This window comes from Propithecus coquereli, unplaced genomic scaffold (genome assembly GCF_000956105.1).
Source record: "Propithecus coquereli isolate 6110/MARCELLA unplaced genomic scaffold, Pcoq_1.0 Scaffold882, whole genome shotgun sequence".
NCBI classification, from domain to species: Eukaryota; Metazoa; Chordata; class Mammalia; order Primates; family Indriidae; genus Propithecus; species Propithecus coquereli.
This window is the reverse complement of record NW_012155085.1, coordinates 321,218-335,783: the sequence shown is the minus strand read 5'-3', so window position 1 is coordinate 335,783 and position 14,566 is coordinate 321,218. Positions and strand designations below refer to the sequence as shown.

Here is a 14,566-nt window from a genome sequence, read left to right as displayed (position 1 = left end):
GTGCAACCGCTGTGGAAAAGAATTTGGAGATACCTCAGAGAGCTAAAAATAGAAATACCATTCGATCCAGCAATAGCACTATTAGGCATCTACCCGAAAGAGCACAAGACATTCTACAATAAAGACATCTGCACCCGAATGCTTATGGCAGCACAATTCACTATTGCAAGAATGTGGAAACAACCCAAGTGCCTGTCAATCCATGAGTGGATTATTAAAATTTGGTATATGTATACAATGGAATATTACTCAATCATAAGAAATGACAGTGATCTGGCACCTCTTATACTTTCCTGGATTAAACTTAGGCCCATTATCCAAAGTGAGGCACCACAAGAGCAGAAGAATGGGAACCATATGTACTCGCCATCAAATTGGTACTAACTGATCAACACTAGGGTGATCACATGACAGAAATACTCTCTAGGGATTAGGGGGATGGGGGGGCAAATCTACAACTAAAGGACACGGGCAGCACTAAAGGGAGGGAAGGGCATGCCTTTAACCCGCATTTGGGTGAGGCAAAGACATAAAGTGTAACTATAATGTTTGTACCCTCACAATACCCTGGAATAATTAAAAAAAAAAAATGAGCAAAAGTTTGAGTAGACACTTTACCAAAGAAGATATACAGATGGCAAATGAGCATACTTTCATGTGTTTAACACATGAAAATCATTAAGGAAGTGCAAATTAAAACTGCAATAACATACTACTATACATCTATTAGAATGGCTTAAAAAATAACAATACCAAGTGCCAGCAAAAATGCAGAGCAACTGGAACTCTCATACATTGCCTTTAAGGACACAAAATGGTATGGCCACTTTGGAATACGGTTTGGCAGTTTTTTATAAAGTTGAACATACACTTAACCTATGAGCCAGCAATTTCACTTCTAGGTATTTTCCAAGAGAAATAAAATCTTATTTTCAGACAAAAATCTATATACAAAGTTTATAGAAGCTTTATTCATAATTACCCAAAATGTAATACAACCTGATGTCCTTCTGGTAAATGGATAAACAAACTGAGCTGCATCCATAACATAGAATACTATTTAGCAATAAAAAGGAAATTTGCTAAGTTTGCTAACTTTGGATGGATCTCAAAGCATTATACTAAGTGAAGGAAACCAGACTCAAAAGATCACATACTGTATGATTCAATTTATTAGATGTTCTGGGAAGCAAAAGTATAGGCGAGTTTAATGATTGCCAGGATTTGGAATGGGGGGAGGGGTTGGCTATGATTATATGACTATATGTGTTTGTTAATATTTATCAGAATTATACATCAAAAGAATGTAAATTTTGAAAATTTAAATAAAAAACTTGATTTTGTCTTCTCAAAAAAATCTTTCTAATGTAAAATAAAACAAAGATACGTAAAAAAAAAAAAAACACATCCTTATGTGGTCTGTAATTTGCTAAAAAAAACAAAATGACAACAACAAAAAACTTGACCTCACCATCTATATGGATAGATCCCCTAATCAGTAATATACCCTTCAGGGGTGGCCAACCAGCACTTAATCAGAAAGACTACATTCCAATGGAGGTTAGCATTAAGCACTGCTGTTACTTCTATCTCCAAATAACAGCAGAGGCTTTACTAATTTACATACTGAATGTTAGAAATGGGATTTCATTGGTGGAATTTGTGATATTCAAGATATATATTGATGAAAATATTTGAGAGACTGTTCCTTCTACCTCTGCAAGAAACTGGTATCGTCCTTCATAGCTCACCTTTCAGAATAGCATTCTAGGCTTAATTCTGAACCATTTCTGATGTCAGAAAATTCTATTTGTATGATGCTGACTCCAAGGTTAACTGCATCCTTAGCAATTTCCCTCCAGTGAACCTTTCATCCAAGGTGTAACAGAGCAGCCAAGTGGATAGAGGAAATGGGACTTCATCAAGCCTCCAACAGGTTATATAACCTGTGTACCCACTTGCTGTCAAAGTTTCATTCTCAAATACTTAAAGAAAATGTTTCTCTTCTAAGTATTACAATTAGCAATAATTTCATATGATTCAATCTAACAAATAATGAGCATATGTCCAAGTTTTACTTAACTCATTAACAAAGGAGCGAACAGAATGGCAGACCTAATTTCAAAAGTATAGAAGACATTAAAATTTATATAATTAGTGGGAGAAACTGTTGCAATAAAATTGCTAAACTGTATACAAAATTCATTAATGTTCTATTGTGTAATAAAACCATAACCTTTGAGGTTATCTTCTCTACTGAGCAGGGGGAAAATTTATCATCTTTTCAATTTTCTACAAGTTAACCTTTAACTTTGTAGGGTTGGAAAACATTCAAGACCTAATCAACTGTGAGTCAAAGCTAAATTCCCCAAGAGAGTAAAAAATATTCTGGCTTCTTTTTGTGTATTTCCGACACTCAGGTGCTGAGTTTGAAGGCAGACACCAAAGACAACACCAGATAGTAACCAGGACTTCTGAGTGTATTTGAGTGTGGGCAGATGGAAATCAGAGGGCAGTAAACATGAAAATTCTTTTAGTTCCATTAAGAAAGGCCGTAGATTCTCCTGCTGAACATTCCATCATCAAAGTTGGAGCACTACAGGTAAAGAGAGATTGATATGTGTTCATAGGAGATGCAGCTTATCTTTGTTTCTCCCATTTCACATCCATCTTTTCCCAACTGCCTATTCTGTTGACTTCAGACTCCACCACCAGACAGAACAGCCTCACAGACTGTTTAACCAGCTCTCACAACTGTGTAAGGCCAAATCCCTATAATAAATCCCTTATGTATATATCTCCTAGTGGTTCTGCTTCTCTGATCAAACCCTGACTGCTTGGATCCACCAAAAGAAGAGTTTTAACACAAGTCACATCTGCTTTTTATCCTGGTGCTGATGACATAGTAAAGTAATTCCCAATGCAGGGAATCGCCTGAAGTCCAAGTGGGTCCTTGGCTTCACACAAGAAAGAATTCAGGAACCAGCTGAGAAAGTATAAAGTGAAAGCAAGATTTATTGATAAAGTATAGAAAATCTACCCCACAGAGTAGAGGCTAGTTCTCCCTACAGAGGAGAACTGGCCTCTGTGGTCTCCAACCCAGGCTGCGGCCCACTACCAGTCTGTGGCCTGTTGGGAACCTGGCCCCACGTCACTGCCTGAGCTCTACCTGCTCCTGGGATGCCTTCCTGCAAAATTGTTTTCCATGAAACCAGTCCCTGGTGACAAAAAAGTTGGGGACCACTGCTTTAGCCCCTCTATTTAAGCAACAGCTTAATTATAGGCTAAACAAGGGGAGGAATATTCATGTTACTTCTTGGAAAGGGCAGTGTTTTCCTGGAAATGGGGTGATGCCCTCCTTTTGACTAAATATGGAGAAACAGGAAGTGTTGGTCCCAGATGCACAATGGGAGTGGGAGGTTTCCTTAGACATTTTCATGATAATTTTATGGTAATAAGGGTATAACGAAGCTGCAAGGTCAAGAGGCTGTCAATTTCTCCACCATCTTGGTTCTAACCAGTTGGAACTTGTCTTGCTTCCATCTTGTTTTTATCAGGGTAGCTCAACTTCATGACTCAGACAATGCCTGCATAATTAACAATGCCTGAAGCAGTTCCTGCCAGTTCCCTGACTCACTCAGAACACAGGTGGGGCAGACTAGGGCACACATTGAAGCTGGGAGTCAAGCCCAATCTACCTGAAGCATTAAGCCCAACTACCCAGCCTACCCTGATCTATCCTACAATAAATGTCTGTTGTTGTAAGCCCCTGAATTTTAGTGTGGTTTGTTATACAACATCATGTTAGGTTTGCTCAGCGTGGGAATACAGAAAGTATGTATAGGATGGAATGCAGTTAATGGAAAACTTAGATAGTGATCATAAGGCCTATGAAACAATAGCAGCAGGAGTCTGGAGAGTCCAGAGGTTGTAAATCTAACTCTGACCACAGATGGTTGTGGTGACACAGGGGTCCCCAAAACTGGATGTTTGAAAAGAATTTATTACAGTGGTTGTTCTGGCCCAGTTGCTCACTCCCCCTGAAAAAAATCCTCTATAAAACGCAAGGCTCTCGCCTTTCTCATGGTAGATGCTCTTTTAGGCCTCCACCCATCTGCACCCAGATGCTCAAATAAACAGCATTTTGCTCCACCTGAGTGTTCATGTATCTCCCTCTTGGCTCCAGACCTAACACGTTATTGTGGCAATAGCTGACTAATACAAGAAATGCTTTTCTCTCTGCCATTTGTTAGTCAGCAGATCAGCATTCTCCTGGCTAAGCAATGGAATTTCATTAGATGAGGGCTAGAGAAAATTACAATTGCAAAAGAAAAAGTACATGAGAAATTTTATATATGCAAGGTAGTATTCAAGATCCTTGCCTCTGATGATTATAGCTCAGAATATAATGGAAGCATCAGGCTAAAGAATAGGAGATATAGACCTTATTAAGATCTAGCTCCTTTTGATGAAGCCCTCAAAATTTTTGGTAGAATGAGGCAAAGTGGAGAGGGGAGAACAACCCTCCCTTCCATTTGAAACACAAGCAAGCAACCTGAGAGAAGTTACACTAATGACATCCTAATCTCTAGCTGTCACATTCGTTCCTGAGAGGGGAAAGTTTTGGGTGCAGGACAGAGAGCAGATGAGGGCACCCAGGGGATAGGCAGAGAAGAGAAAAAAGAAGTAGTGATGTTACAGCAAGTGTTACAGCGGGTGGTCCCCAGGACAAACCAAGGCACGCGGAGAGGGAGAGTCAAAGTTTATTTGTGGGCGGGCTTAGAGGGGTCTCGCCCAAATTCTGAGCCCCGTCTACCCGATTTTTCCCACTTTCGTTAAGTTGGAGTGGTCCGAGGGGTGGGGTCTCAGGTGGCTAAGGTAATAGGTTAGTTGATATGCCAGGTAATGGGTTAGTATTATGTTGATGCGGGTCTTCCGAGAGGGGTGGGGGTCTCAGGTGGCTGATGGGCCAAGCAGTAGATGGGGGTTTTCCTTATCGTGATGCTGACCTGCTGACCGCAAATGTCCTACCTCGTGTGAAGGCCCTTTATGGAAAAGAAAAGGGCAATCATTTTTTATCTGTTGTCATCAAGCACTAGTCCAATATATTTCCGATTAAGATACCCTGCCGAGTTTGCAGGAGGCGAGAGTCTGACATAACTTTTTTAAATTTTCAGCAATCCAGGAGCCGGGTTTAGAGTAGTCTTCGCTGCACAGTTGCCGCTTCCTAGACCTTTGGTTTCCATAGCTGGAATTTAAAACAGAGCGGAACCGCCACCTCCGCGTTTCTGAGAGACGCCGCGTCAGTTGGCTGAGGCAGGTCGCGGCCGCGCGCTTGCTCGGGGTCGTGATCTCCAGGAGACACCGGAAGCGGGGCGCGCGCCTGAGCTGTCGGTTCTGGGAGGCGCTGTTCTGCAGGCTGCGCCCTCCGCGCTGCGCCCTCCGCGCTGCGCCCTCACCCCAGGTGAGCGGCCCTGCGCGGTACCTCACGCCTCGGTCTCGGGTTCGGCCCTCAGAGCCGAGGAGTAGGGAGACCCCTACGAGGCTCCGGATGTGCTCGGATGCATCAGGGAGCTAGCACCCTCCCTGGTTCAGGCTGGGGAACGCCTGGAGTTCGGAGGGGCACCGGGCTACATGAACCTGAGCAGGCGTCTGACCTTAAGCCTCCGGGAAGGTCCGGCTGCGTGGCCTCTGAGACGGGACCCTGTCTCTGGATTAGGTATACCATTCTTGGGGACCGTGCTTTCGACGATTGGACGAAACCTGGGGCCACGGGTGGTGTGTGAATCTGAGATTTCGCTCCCCGTTTTGACAGATTAACATGAAAGAAGGTCAGTGTTTTCCCAAATGTTGATCGTGACAGGTGTTTATCTCTCCCACCAATTGGGTCGTATGGACTCAAGCGTGGAAAAGCTCTTTGCAACTGATAAACCTGGAAAGTTTTTCTTTGGGCTAAGGACTACGTACACGTACTTAATACCGGATTTGGAGAAGTCTTCACTCATTAAGCCCACGTCCTCCTTCCACCTGTTCCCCCGCACCCATGTCGTTTTATTTATCACCATCGAACATACTATATACTTTTCATATTTGTTGTGTTTATTGGTTGCCCCAGCTAGAATGAATGCTCCCCGATGGCAGGGATCTTTGCTTTGTTCACTAACATATTTCAAACACCTAGAACAGTTTCTGCACATGGTAGGCCTCTAATAAATATTTGTGGATTTAATGAATGAATAAACAAGTTACTCTGGTTACAAGTCTTCTTGATTGTGTGGGTTCTTCGCAGCATTTGCCTTTTCCCCCCTTATCACTTAATTCTTATTTCCCAGAGTTCCCTCAGAGGGCTGCAGTTGAAACTCCAGCAGAAACAGGGCAAGATGGATATGGACAGAAGAAAGGCTGCTGGCCAGCTGTATGCCTCCTGGGGTCAGGAGGGGTCTGTGATTGTGAAGGTCAAGTTGGAAGAGGATCATCCCAGGAATCAGGGTTTCAACCTTCCTGAGAACCAGTCCCCTGCCTGGGAGATCTTCAGGCAGCAGTTCAGACACTTCTGCTACCAAGATTCCCGAGGACCCCGTATTGCCCTGAGTCAGCTCCAGGACCTCTGCCATCAGTGGCTCAGGCCAGAGACAAATACCAAGGAGCAAATCCTGGAGCTGGTAGTGCTAGAGCAGTTCCTGTCCACCCTGCAGGAGGAGCTCCAGGCCTGGATCCAGCAGCATAATCCAGAGTGTGGGGAGGAGGCAATAACCTTGCTGGAGGATCTGGAAAGAAAGAAAAATGTACATAAAGAAAGACATTAGTCTGATGTGGTTGTGGGGAAGCTGGGAGCAAAACGTGATCTCAAGTGTGAGGCTCTGAGAGAGCAATGGGAAGACCCACCATTCAGCAGAACAGAGCTTTGTTTGCTAAGCTAGCCCTGTAAAAAGGGGAGGAGTGGGCAACATAGCAGATTCGGGGGCGGGGTGAGTAAAGATACTGAAGCTGGTTTATGAGCATCATGCTCCTTACTTTACAGGTCACTCAATTCTCACAGCACAGAGAGAGGTAGGTGGAATTATTCTGATTTTTCCCACATAGAAACTGAGTTCAGAGAGGTTGTAAAACTTGGCCAAGGACACATAGCCAGTAAATGAAATGATAGAAACAAGACTTGGTCATACCTTGCTTTGCTTGCCTTTCTAGCTGCTTCTCAGTGTCCTGGGAAGTAAATAAGGTACTGGTTTCTCTTTTCTTCTTCCTAGTTTCTCTTGCATATATTTCTTGTGGACTCCTTCCTGAGATTTAATTCCTGTTCAATTCATGATATCCTTCAGCCTTAAGGAATGCTGTTTATCTCCAGGTTTCAGCCTGTGCTCTGGAACAGAAAGTCCTTATGCAGACAATGACCATTCAGACACCAGAAGAAGAATCTTCATATACCTGGGTGCAACCCCCAGAGATCCAGTTCAAGGGCAAAGGACCTGAGCCCCACCTGGCAGAGGAAAGAGGTGAGGCAAGAATTTCTTTAGGGGATTTGGACTGAAATGAACTCTGAATGTGTTCTTTTGTGCAGTGCGACATGTTAATTTCTTGTTACAAGGGTTATTAAAGGATATGACAAGGATGACATTTTAGGTGATAATAATTTAAAAGGTCAGAACAGCCTCAGTAATACGGTCCATTTTAAATATCCATAGTTGAATTTTCTGTGTATAGTCTGGTAGCAAATGTTACTTTCAATTATTTTGATGTTATATCCTTCAGTAGATCCTGATAGGATATTAACCTATAAAGCTGTATTGATTTTTTAAAAAGATACCTTTTATTATTACCAAAGAAGTATATATGCATTGTAGAGAGTTAAAAAAAATACAGAATAGCAAAATAAGAAAATAAAGCTTGATATTCTACCACCCAGAGATGATTGATGATTTTTTATTTTATATCTGTATATCTTTTTGTATGTCCATATATCTGTATGTGCATGTAAATATACATATACACACATACCTTTTACCAAAATGAGATCATATTCTTTGTGCTATTTTATAACCTATTTTTTTTTTTTTTTTTTTTTGAGACAGAGTCTCACTCTGTTGCCCGGGCTAGAGTGAGTGCCGTGGTGTTAGCCTAGCTCACAGCAACCTCAAACGCCTGGGCTCAAGCAATCCTACTGCCTCAGCCTCCCAAGTAGCTCAGACTACAGGCATGCGCCACCATGCCCGGCTAATTTTTTCTATATATTTTTAGTTGTCCAGATAATTTCTTTCTATTTTTTTTAGTAGAGACGGGGTCTCGCTCTTGCTCAGGCTGGTCTCGAACTCCTGAGCTCAAACAATCCGCCCGCCTTGGCCTCCCAGAGAGCTAGGATTACAGGCGTGAGCCACCGCGCCCGGCCTATAACCTATTTTTTTTCAGTTAATAATCTTCCCCTTTCCCTATCAATACATTTTAATGTTACCTAAAATCAGTCCAAATTCAAATTGGCCCATTTTTTCTATAATGTCTTTTAAGCTAATTTATCCAAACCAGGGCCACACACCACACAATACATCTGGTTGTTATTCCTCTTAATTCTTTTTTATTCTAGAACAGTCCCCCTGTCTCTTTTTTTCCCCGTAATATATCTTTTTGTTGATCCCAGGCCAGTTGTCCCAGCCTTGGAGTTTTCTTTTTTTCAAATATTAAAAAATATGGAATGCTTCACGAATTTGCATGTAATCCTTGTGCAGGGGCCATGCTAATCTTCTCTGTATCGTTCCAATTTTTGTATATGTGCTGTCAAAAGGAGCATGAGTTTTCTGTTTGCTTCCACATTATGTCATTTACTTTGCTAGTCACATCTCCTATATTTCCTGTAAACTGGAATTTAGATCTAAAGGCTTGAAGGATTAAATTAAACATTTTGGGCTAGAATTAATACTAGGTACTAGGAGACACTGATATCTGGATGACTCACTATTAAATCACTGTTTTAGGATGATGAAAGTCTGATCCCGCCATTAAACAGCTAATTTTTCCCCTTGCAACTAACTGTGGTATCACTTTGGCACTATGTGAGTGGCCAGTTTCCCATCAACAAAATACTTAATGTTTGATAATTCTTGTATGGGTAATCATTTTATTAAGGGTTACAAAATGGTTTTATAATTCTTTTATTCCTTCACATTATTAACTGGCATTATTTTTTATAGTAGAGCTTTCCCTAATCAAATATGTCTTATGTCTGTTTGGGAACATCCTGCTAGGAAGTCATGATTAATGCTTGGTCTTTCCCCATTATTTAGTGATTTTCAAATTAAAGGAGTGATTTAACAGGCACTTCAAGTGGTGACATGAGATTTTAGGATTTTATGTTAATATCATTACGGACTTACAGATTTTCATTGAATCAGTTTCAACCCACCATAGTCATGACTTTTTTTAATGCTCAAATTGGCACATCTTTGGCTTGTGTGGACATCTTCAGTCTTGCTCCTGTATCTGTGTGCCATAACCCTATTAATTTTTGAATGTTTGTTTTCTGAATAAAATGTTTGTTCCAGGTTTACCTTATACTTTCTCTAGTCTCAGGTCTGGTGTCAAGCATTTCTGAAAGAGCCTTGGTTCTTTTTAATGGAGAATGGTATTGGTGAACAAAATCTGGGTGCTGGGAGTGTTCTTTATCACCAAGGCAACACTGCTTCAACATTTCCTGCACAGATCTAGATGGACCTTTTTTTCTAAAATGCATGCATTCATATTGATGTATTCAATTCAATTTCAACATTACAGTGTTTCATTTTTCTATATTTTATTTAATTTGTTTCTGCATTTATTTTTGTTAATTCCTCATTTTCTTTTGGCTTATTTATTTATTTATTTTAAGTTGTAGTAGATTATATCGGAGGTGATCCTAGGAAGCACAAGGAGGGAGAATTGAAGTAAGAAAGGGAGAAAAGCCAATAAAGTATGTCCTTTTTCATTCTCCCTCTGTTTTCATCCTCCCTCTATTACTGATACATTCAATGCTCTGAATATTTCATTGAACATTGGTTTAGATGAATCTTAAATGTTTTGGAACATAGTGTTTTTAGTATTATTTTCTAAAAAATCTGAAACTTATGTTTATATTTTGCCTTGAACCAGTAATGGGCTGAAAGTTTTGAGATTTTCAGGTGGAAGGGCTTGTTTGTTTTCTGATTTTGCTATTAATTTTAGATTTATTGTGTTGTAATCTGAGAATGTTTGTGGTGTTTGTATCTTTTAGAATTTATTGTGGTTTTTTTAATGGCCCAGTATATAGACAATTTTCATTAATGTTCACTGCGTACCTGAAAAAGATATTTCTCTATTTTTAGAGTGTAGAGCCTGACATATGTATATATCCATATGATTTAATTTATTAATTTCATTTCTTTTTGTCTGGTGTTTTTCTAGACAAAGGCCAAAGTCTCTATTTTTTGTTTTTCTCTGTATCTTTTTATATCTTCTATAAATTCTGCTTTAGAAAAGTTACTTTTCTGTTATTTTCTGTATAATTATTCATATCTGTTATGTCTACATTATAAATTATATTCTTTAACATTATAAAATACTCTTCTTTGTCTCATTTTATGCTTTGGCCTTTTTCTGAAATTGAGATTTTAATGAACTCTTTCTTTTTATTTGCATTTGCTTAGTTTACTCTTGTTCGTACTCTTTTGGTAACTTTTCCCAATCATTTTGTTTTAGTTGTATTTCTTGTATACATAATAGAGTTTGGTTTTGCTCTGTGATCAAATCTAATTTGATCTAAGGGATGAGTTAAGCCTATTTGCATTTAATATGACTGATATGACTGTTATGTTTGATCTTAAGATAGTCTTATGTTTTCTGTTTTGCATGTGATATATACATATGCAAATTATAAACGTAAGTATAACCGTATATACACATACATATAGACACATATGTATATGCTTTTCAATGTGTGGTTTGTTTCCCCTCTATTTTTTTTAATTATAGTAGTTCTTATAGTTAGGAAACTTTGCATTTTTATACTAGCAATGCATTAGTTATCATTGCTGCTTAACAAATTACCACAAAGTTAGCAGCTTAAAATGACACACATGTATTATCTCATGCTTTCTTAAGTCTAGGGATGGCTTAGCTGGGTCCTCTGCTTCAGGGTCTCTCATGAGGCTATAATCATGGTATTGGCCAAGGTTGGGATTTCACGTGTGACAAGAGAAGGATCCACTTCAAACCTCACGTGGATGTTAGCAGAACTCAGTTCCTTGCAGGCTATTAGACAGAGGGCCTCAGTCTCTTGCTAACTGCTAGCCAGAGGTTACCCTCAGTTCTTTACCACATGGGTTTCTCCATATGGTGGCTTTCTTCATCAACATTAGTAAGGGAAAATGTCAATAGAAAGAGTCCACTAGCAAGGTGCAACTTGCAATCTTTTGTAATCACAGAAGTGATAGCCTGTCAACTTCACCACATTTTATTGGTAACTTAACCGTGCTTTATTCTTTCTCATTTCCACACCTGTATTACTACCATTCCTTCTGCCTTGACTGACATATTTCTCTAAACACTAAGTAAAGACATAATCATAATATCTTCTGCTAAAATTAACCTAAAGTAAAGATTAACCTTTCCAGCTGTCTGTCTCTTAAACTACTATTTTTGGGTTGTCTTTTCTCCTCAAGTTTTATTGTCTGTTGTTTCAGATGGTGGTGTGAAGACTGAGAACGTGATGTTAGGTACGAAGCAGGAACTTTGTGAAGAAACAGAACCACATAGAGAGGGGTCTGATGGACCTAATGAAAGTATGTCTCAGCACACAAAATACAGAGGAGACAGTGAGTCTAATGGTAGTTTGTAAATGCAGGATGGAGATGCCACAGATGAAAAAATATATAAATGTGATGAGTGTGGGAAAACCTTCACCTGGATAAGAGGCCTTCATATGCATAGGAGGATTCACACTGGGGGAAAACTATACCCATGTACAGAATGTGGAAAGGCCTTCATTAGACATGCAGAACTTACCCAGCATCAGGGGCTTCACAGCAAGGAAAAGCCCTATAAATGTACAGAGAGTGGCAAAGTCTTCAGTCAAAAGGCAGACCTCTTACAACATCTTAAAATCCACACTGGAGAAAAGCCCCATCAGTGTAGTAAATGTGGCGGATGTTTTAGTCAGAGATCAGTTCTTATGAAGCATCAAAGTCTGCAAACTGGAGAGAAACCTTTTGAATGTATGGACTGTGGGAAAGCTTTCTGCCATAGTTCAGACCTCATCAAACATCAGCAGTTCCACAACAAAGAGAAACCTTATGAATGTAGTGAATGTGGGAAAGCCTTCAGGCAGCATTCACACATTATTGAACATCAGCGAATTCACAGTGAAGAAAAACTCTATGAATGTAAAATGTGTGGAAAAGCCTCACTCAATATGCAGGACGTAACCAACATCAGAGAATCCATACTGGAGAGAAACCTTTTGAATGTCCTATTTGTGGACGAGCCTTTAGCCGGAGCTCAGAACTCATAATACATCACAGAATCCACTCAGGGGAAAAACCTTATGAATGTGCTGAGTGTGGAAAAACCTTTAGTGTGAGCTCAACCCTGATCATACATCAGAGGAGTCACACTGGGGAGAAGCCCTATAAATGTGATGAATGTGGTGAAGCCTTCAGTCAACGCTCGGGCCTTAATAAGCATAAGTTAGGAGGCAAGCATGGAAACCCTCCTGAGCCAAGAAAATATAAATGTGATGAATGTGGAAAGAACTTTACTTGGTCAACTGGTCTGAGGAACCACAAAAGAATCCACACCGGGGATAAGACATACCAATGTCCCAAGTGTGGGAAAGCCTTCACAAGGGGAGAGCATCTTATTGAACACCAGGGGATTCACAACAAGGTGAAGCTCTATCAGTGTAAAGTGTGTGGCAAAGCCTTCAGTCAGAAGACAGGTCTTAGTCACCATCTCAGAATCCACACAGGAGAGAAACCTTTTGAGTGTTCCAAATGTGGGCAAGCTTTCAGCTGGAAGTCAGATCTCAACAAACATTTGAGAGTCCACTCTGAGGAAAAACCCTACAAATGTGAAGAGTGTGGGAAGGCCTATAGGCAGAAAGCAACACTAATCCAACATCAGAGAAGCCACATTGTGCTAAGTCCTGAAAGTGGGGTGAACAGGGTAAAACCTGCAGTGGAAGCTCAGCCCTGATTAAACACCAGAAAATCCACAACTGGACACCTTGCCCGGGTGTTTGGTGACAACTTCAAGTAGAACCTAAGATTTTTGTTGTTGTTTTTTTTTTTTTTACTGAGATAAAATGTTTCTTGAACATCATTATTTAAAGAACATCATAGATGCCACATTGAAGAGTTTTTATAAAGATTATAAATGCTGGAAAAATTGAGAATTTAGGAAAATAAGCATCAACAAGGAATTTACCTGTGATTACCTTTATTAAATGCAATGAAGTGTCAGTACAATAAAAAAATATAAGGGTAGCTGGTAAAAATTATATTTTTCAACTGAACTAATGGGCTTTTTGCTTTTATTTTGTTTTCAACCCATTTTAATTTCTAACTAGCTTTAGCATAACCTAGTGTTGAAATTACTTCTTTGACTACCAGTGGAGGATACTGGAATGTCTAAGGGCTTGGAATGTGCAAGGTGAATTGTCTCTGTTTCTTTCCCACTTTGGCTACCTGACCAAGCCTTTGGCCAGAAGAGATATACTAGGTGGGCTACAGCTCCTTCCCAGTCCCTACCCCATAATTTACATTTCCTTGTGAATAAGGGATATGCAATATTCCAAGTAGTATGGAGAATATAGACATTTTGGCCCCTAGTATCTCAAAATCTAGTGGGGTCATTGTGTCTAAGGCCCAGGGGATACATTTCTCATTGTGAACACATCTGCCAATGGAGATAGACAAAAGGGAAGAGGGAAAAACCAAGCCTTTCGTTCTAACATTTTCACCCTCCTACAAATTATATTTACACAACTGAAACTTATTTCAGCTTCAGCACTATCTGTATTCCTCATTGGTTAATGATGTGAGGGACTTCTTTGCTGAAGCTAATAACAGTTTTCAAACACTGGAAGAATATTTCATTTTTTTGTGCTGTACATATTCACGATATAACAGCTGTAAACATGACATACTTTTGAATTTAATCTGTATTATTAACAGTTTCTCTAACACTTCCTTAATCTAGACAACCAACAAAAGAATAAACCAAGCCTTGATTTGAAGCATTTGCCAATTTCTGTGGCATAAGTATTAATACTCATACTATGGCTGATTACCTATATGAAGTCATGGAGCTGGGAAGAGATGTGCAGTAACATATGATTATATATTATTTCTACCATGTAGATACAACAGACACAACCTTAAGAGCAGAGAGGCTGGGCATGGTAGCTCACGCCTGTAATCCTAGCACTCTGGGAGGCCGAGGTGGGCAGATCATTTGAGCTCAGGAGTTGGAGACTAGCCTAAACAAGAGCCATAGCCCATCTCTACTAAAAAATAGAAAGAAATAGGCCAAACAACTAAAAACAGAAAAAATTAGCTGGGCATGGTGG

At 40.0% G+C, this 14,566-nt stretch overlaps 1 protein-coding gene across 1 annotated transcript in view; it reads left to right on the top strand.

Annotated features, from left to right (window-relative positions):
- LOC105826367 (zinc finger and SCAN domain-containing protein 12-like) overlaps window positions 1-13,191 on the top strand; it is a 27,748-nt gene extending 14,557 nt beyond the window's left edge. Inside the window, 6 exon segments of the mRNA XM_012664338.1 lie at window positions 5,249-5,464; window positions 6,333-6,785; window positions 7,346-7,493; window positions 11,682-11,780; window positions 11,967-12,380; window positions 12,482-13,191. Of these exon segments, the coding sequence (XP_012519792.1) occupies window positions 5,249-5,464; window positions 6,333-6,785; window positions 7,346-7,493; window positions 11,682-11,780; window positions 11,967-12,380; window positions 12,482-13,191 (2,040 nt within the window).
- The last annotated feature ends 1,375 nt before the right edge of the window (window positions 13,192-14,566 follow it).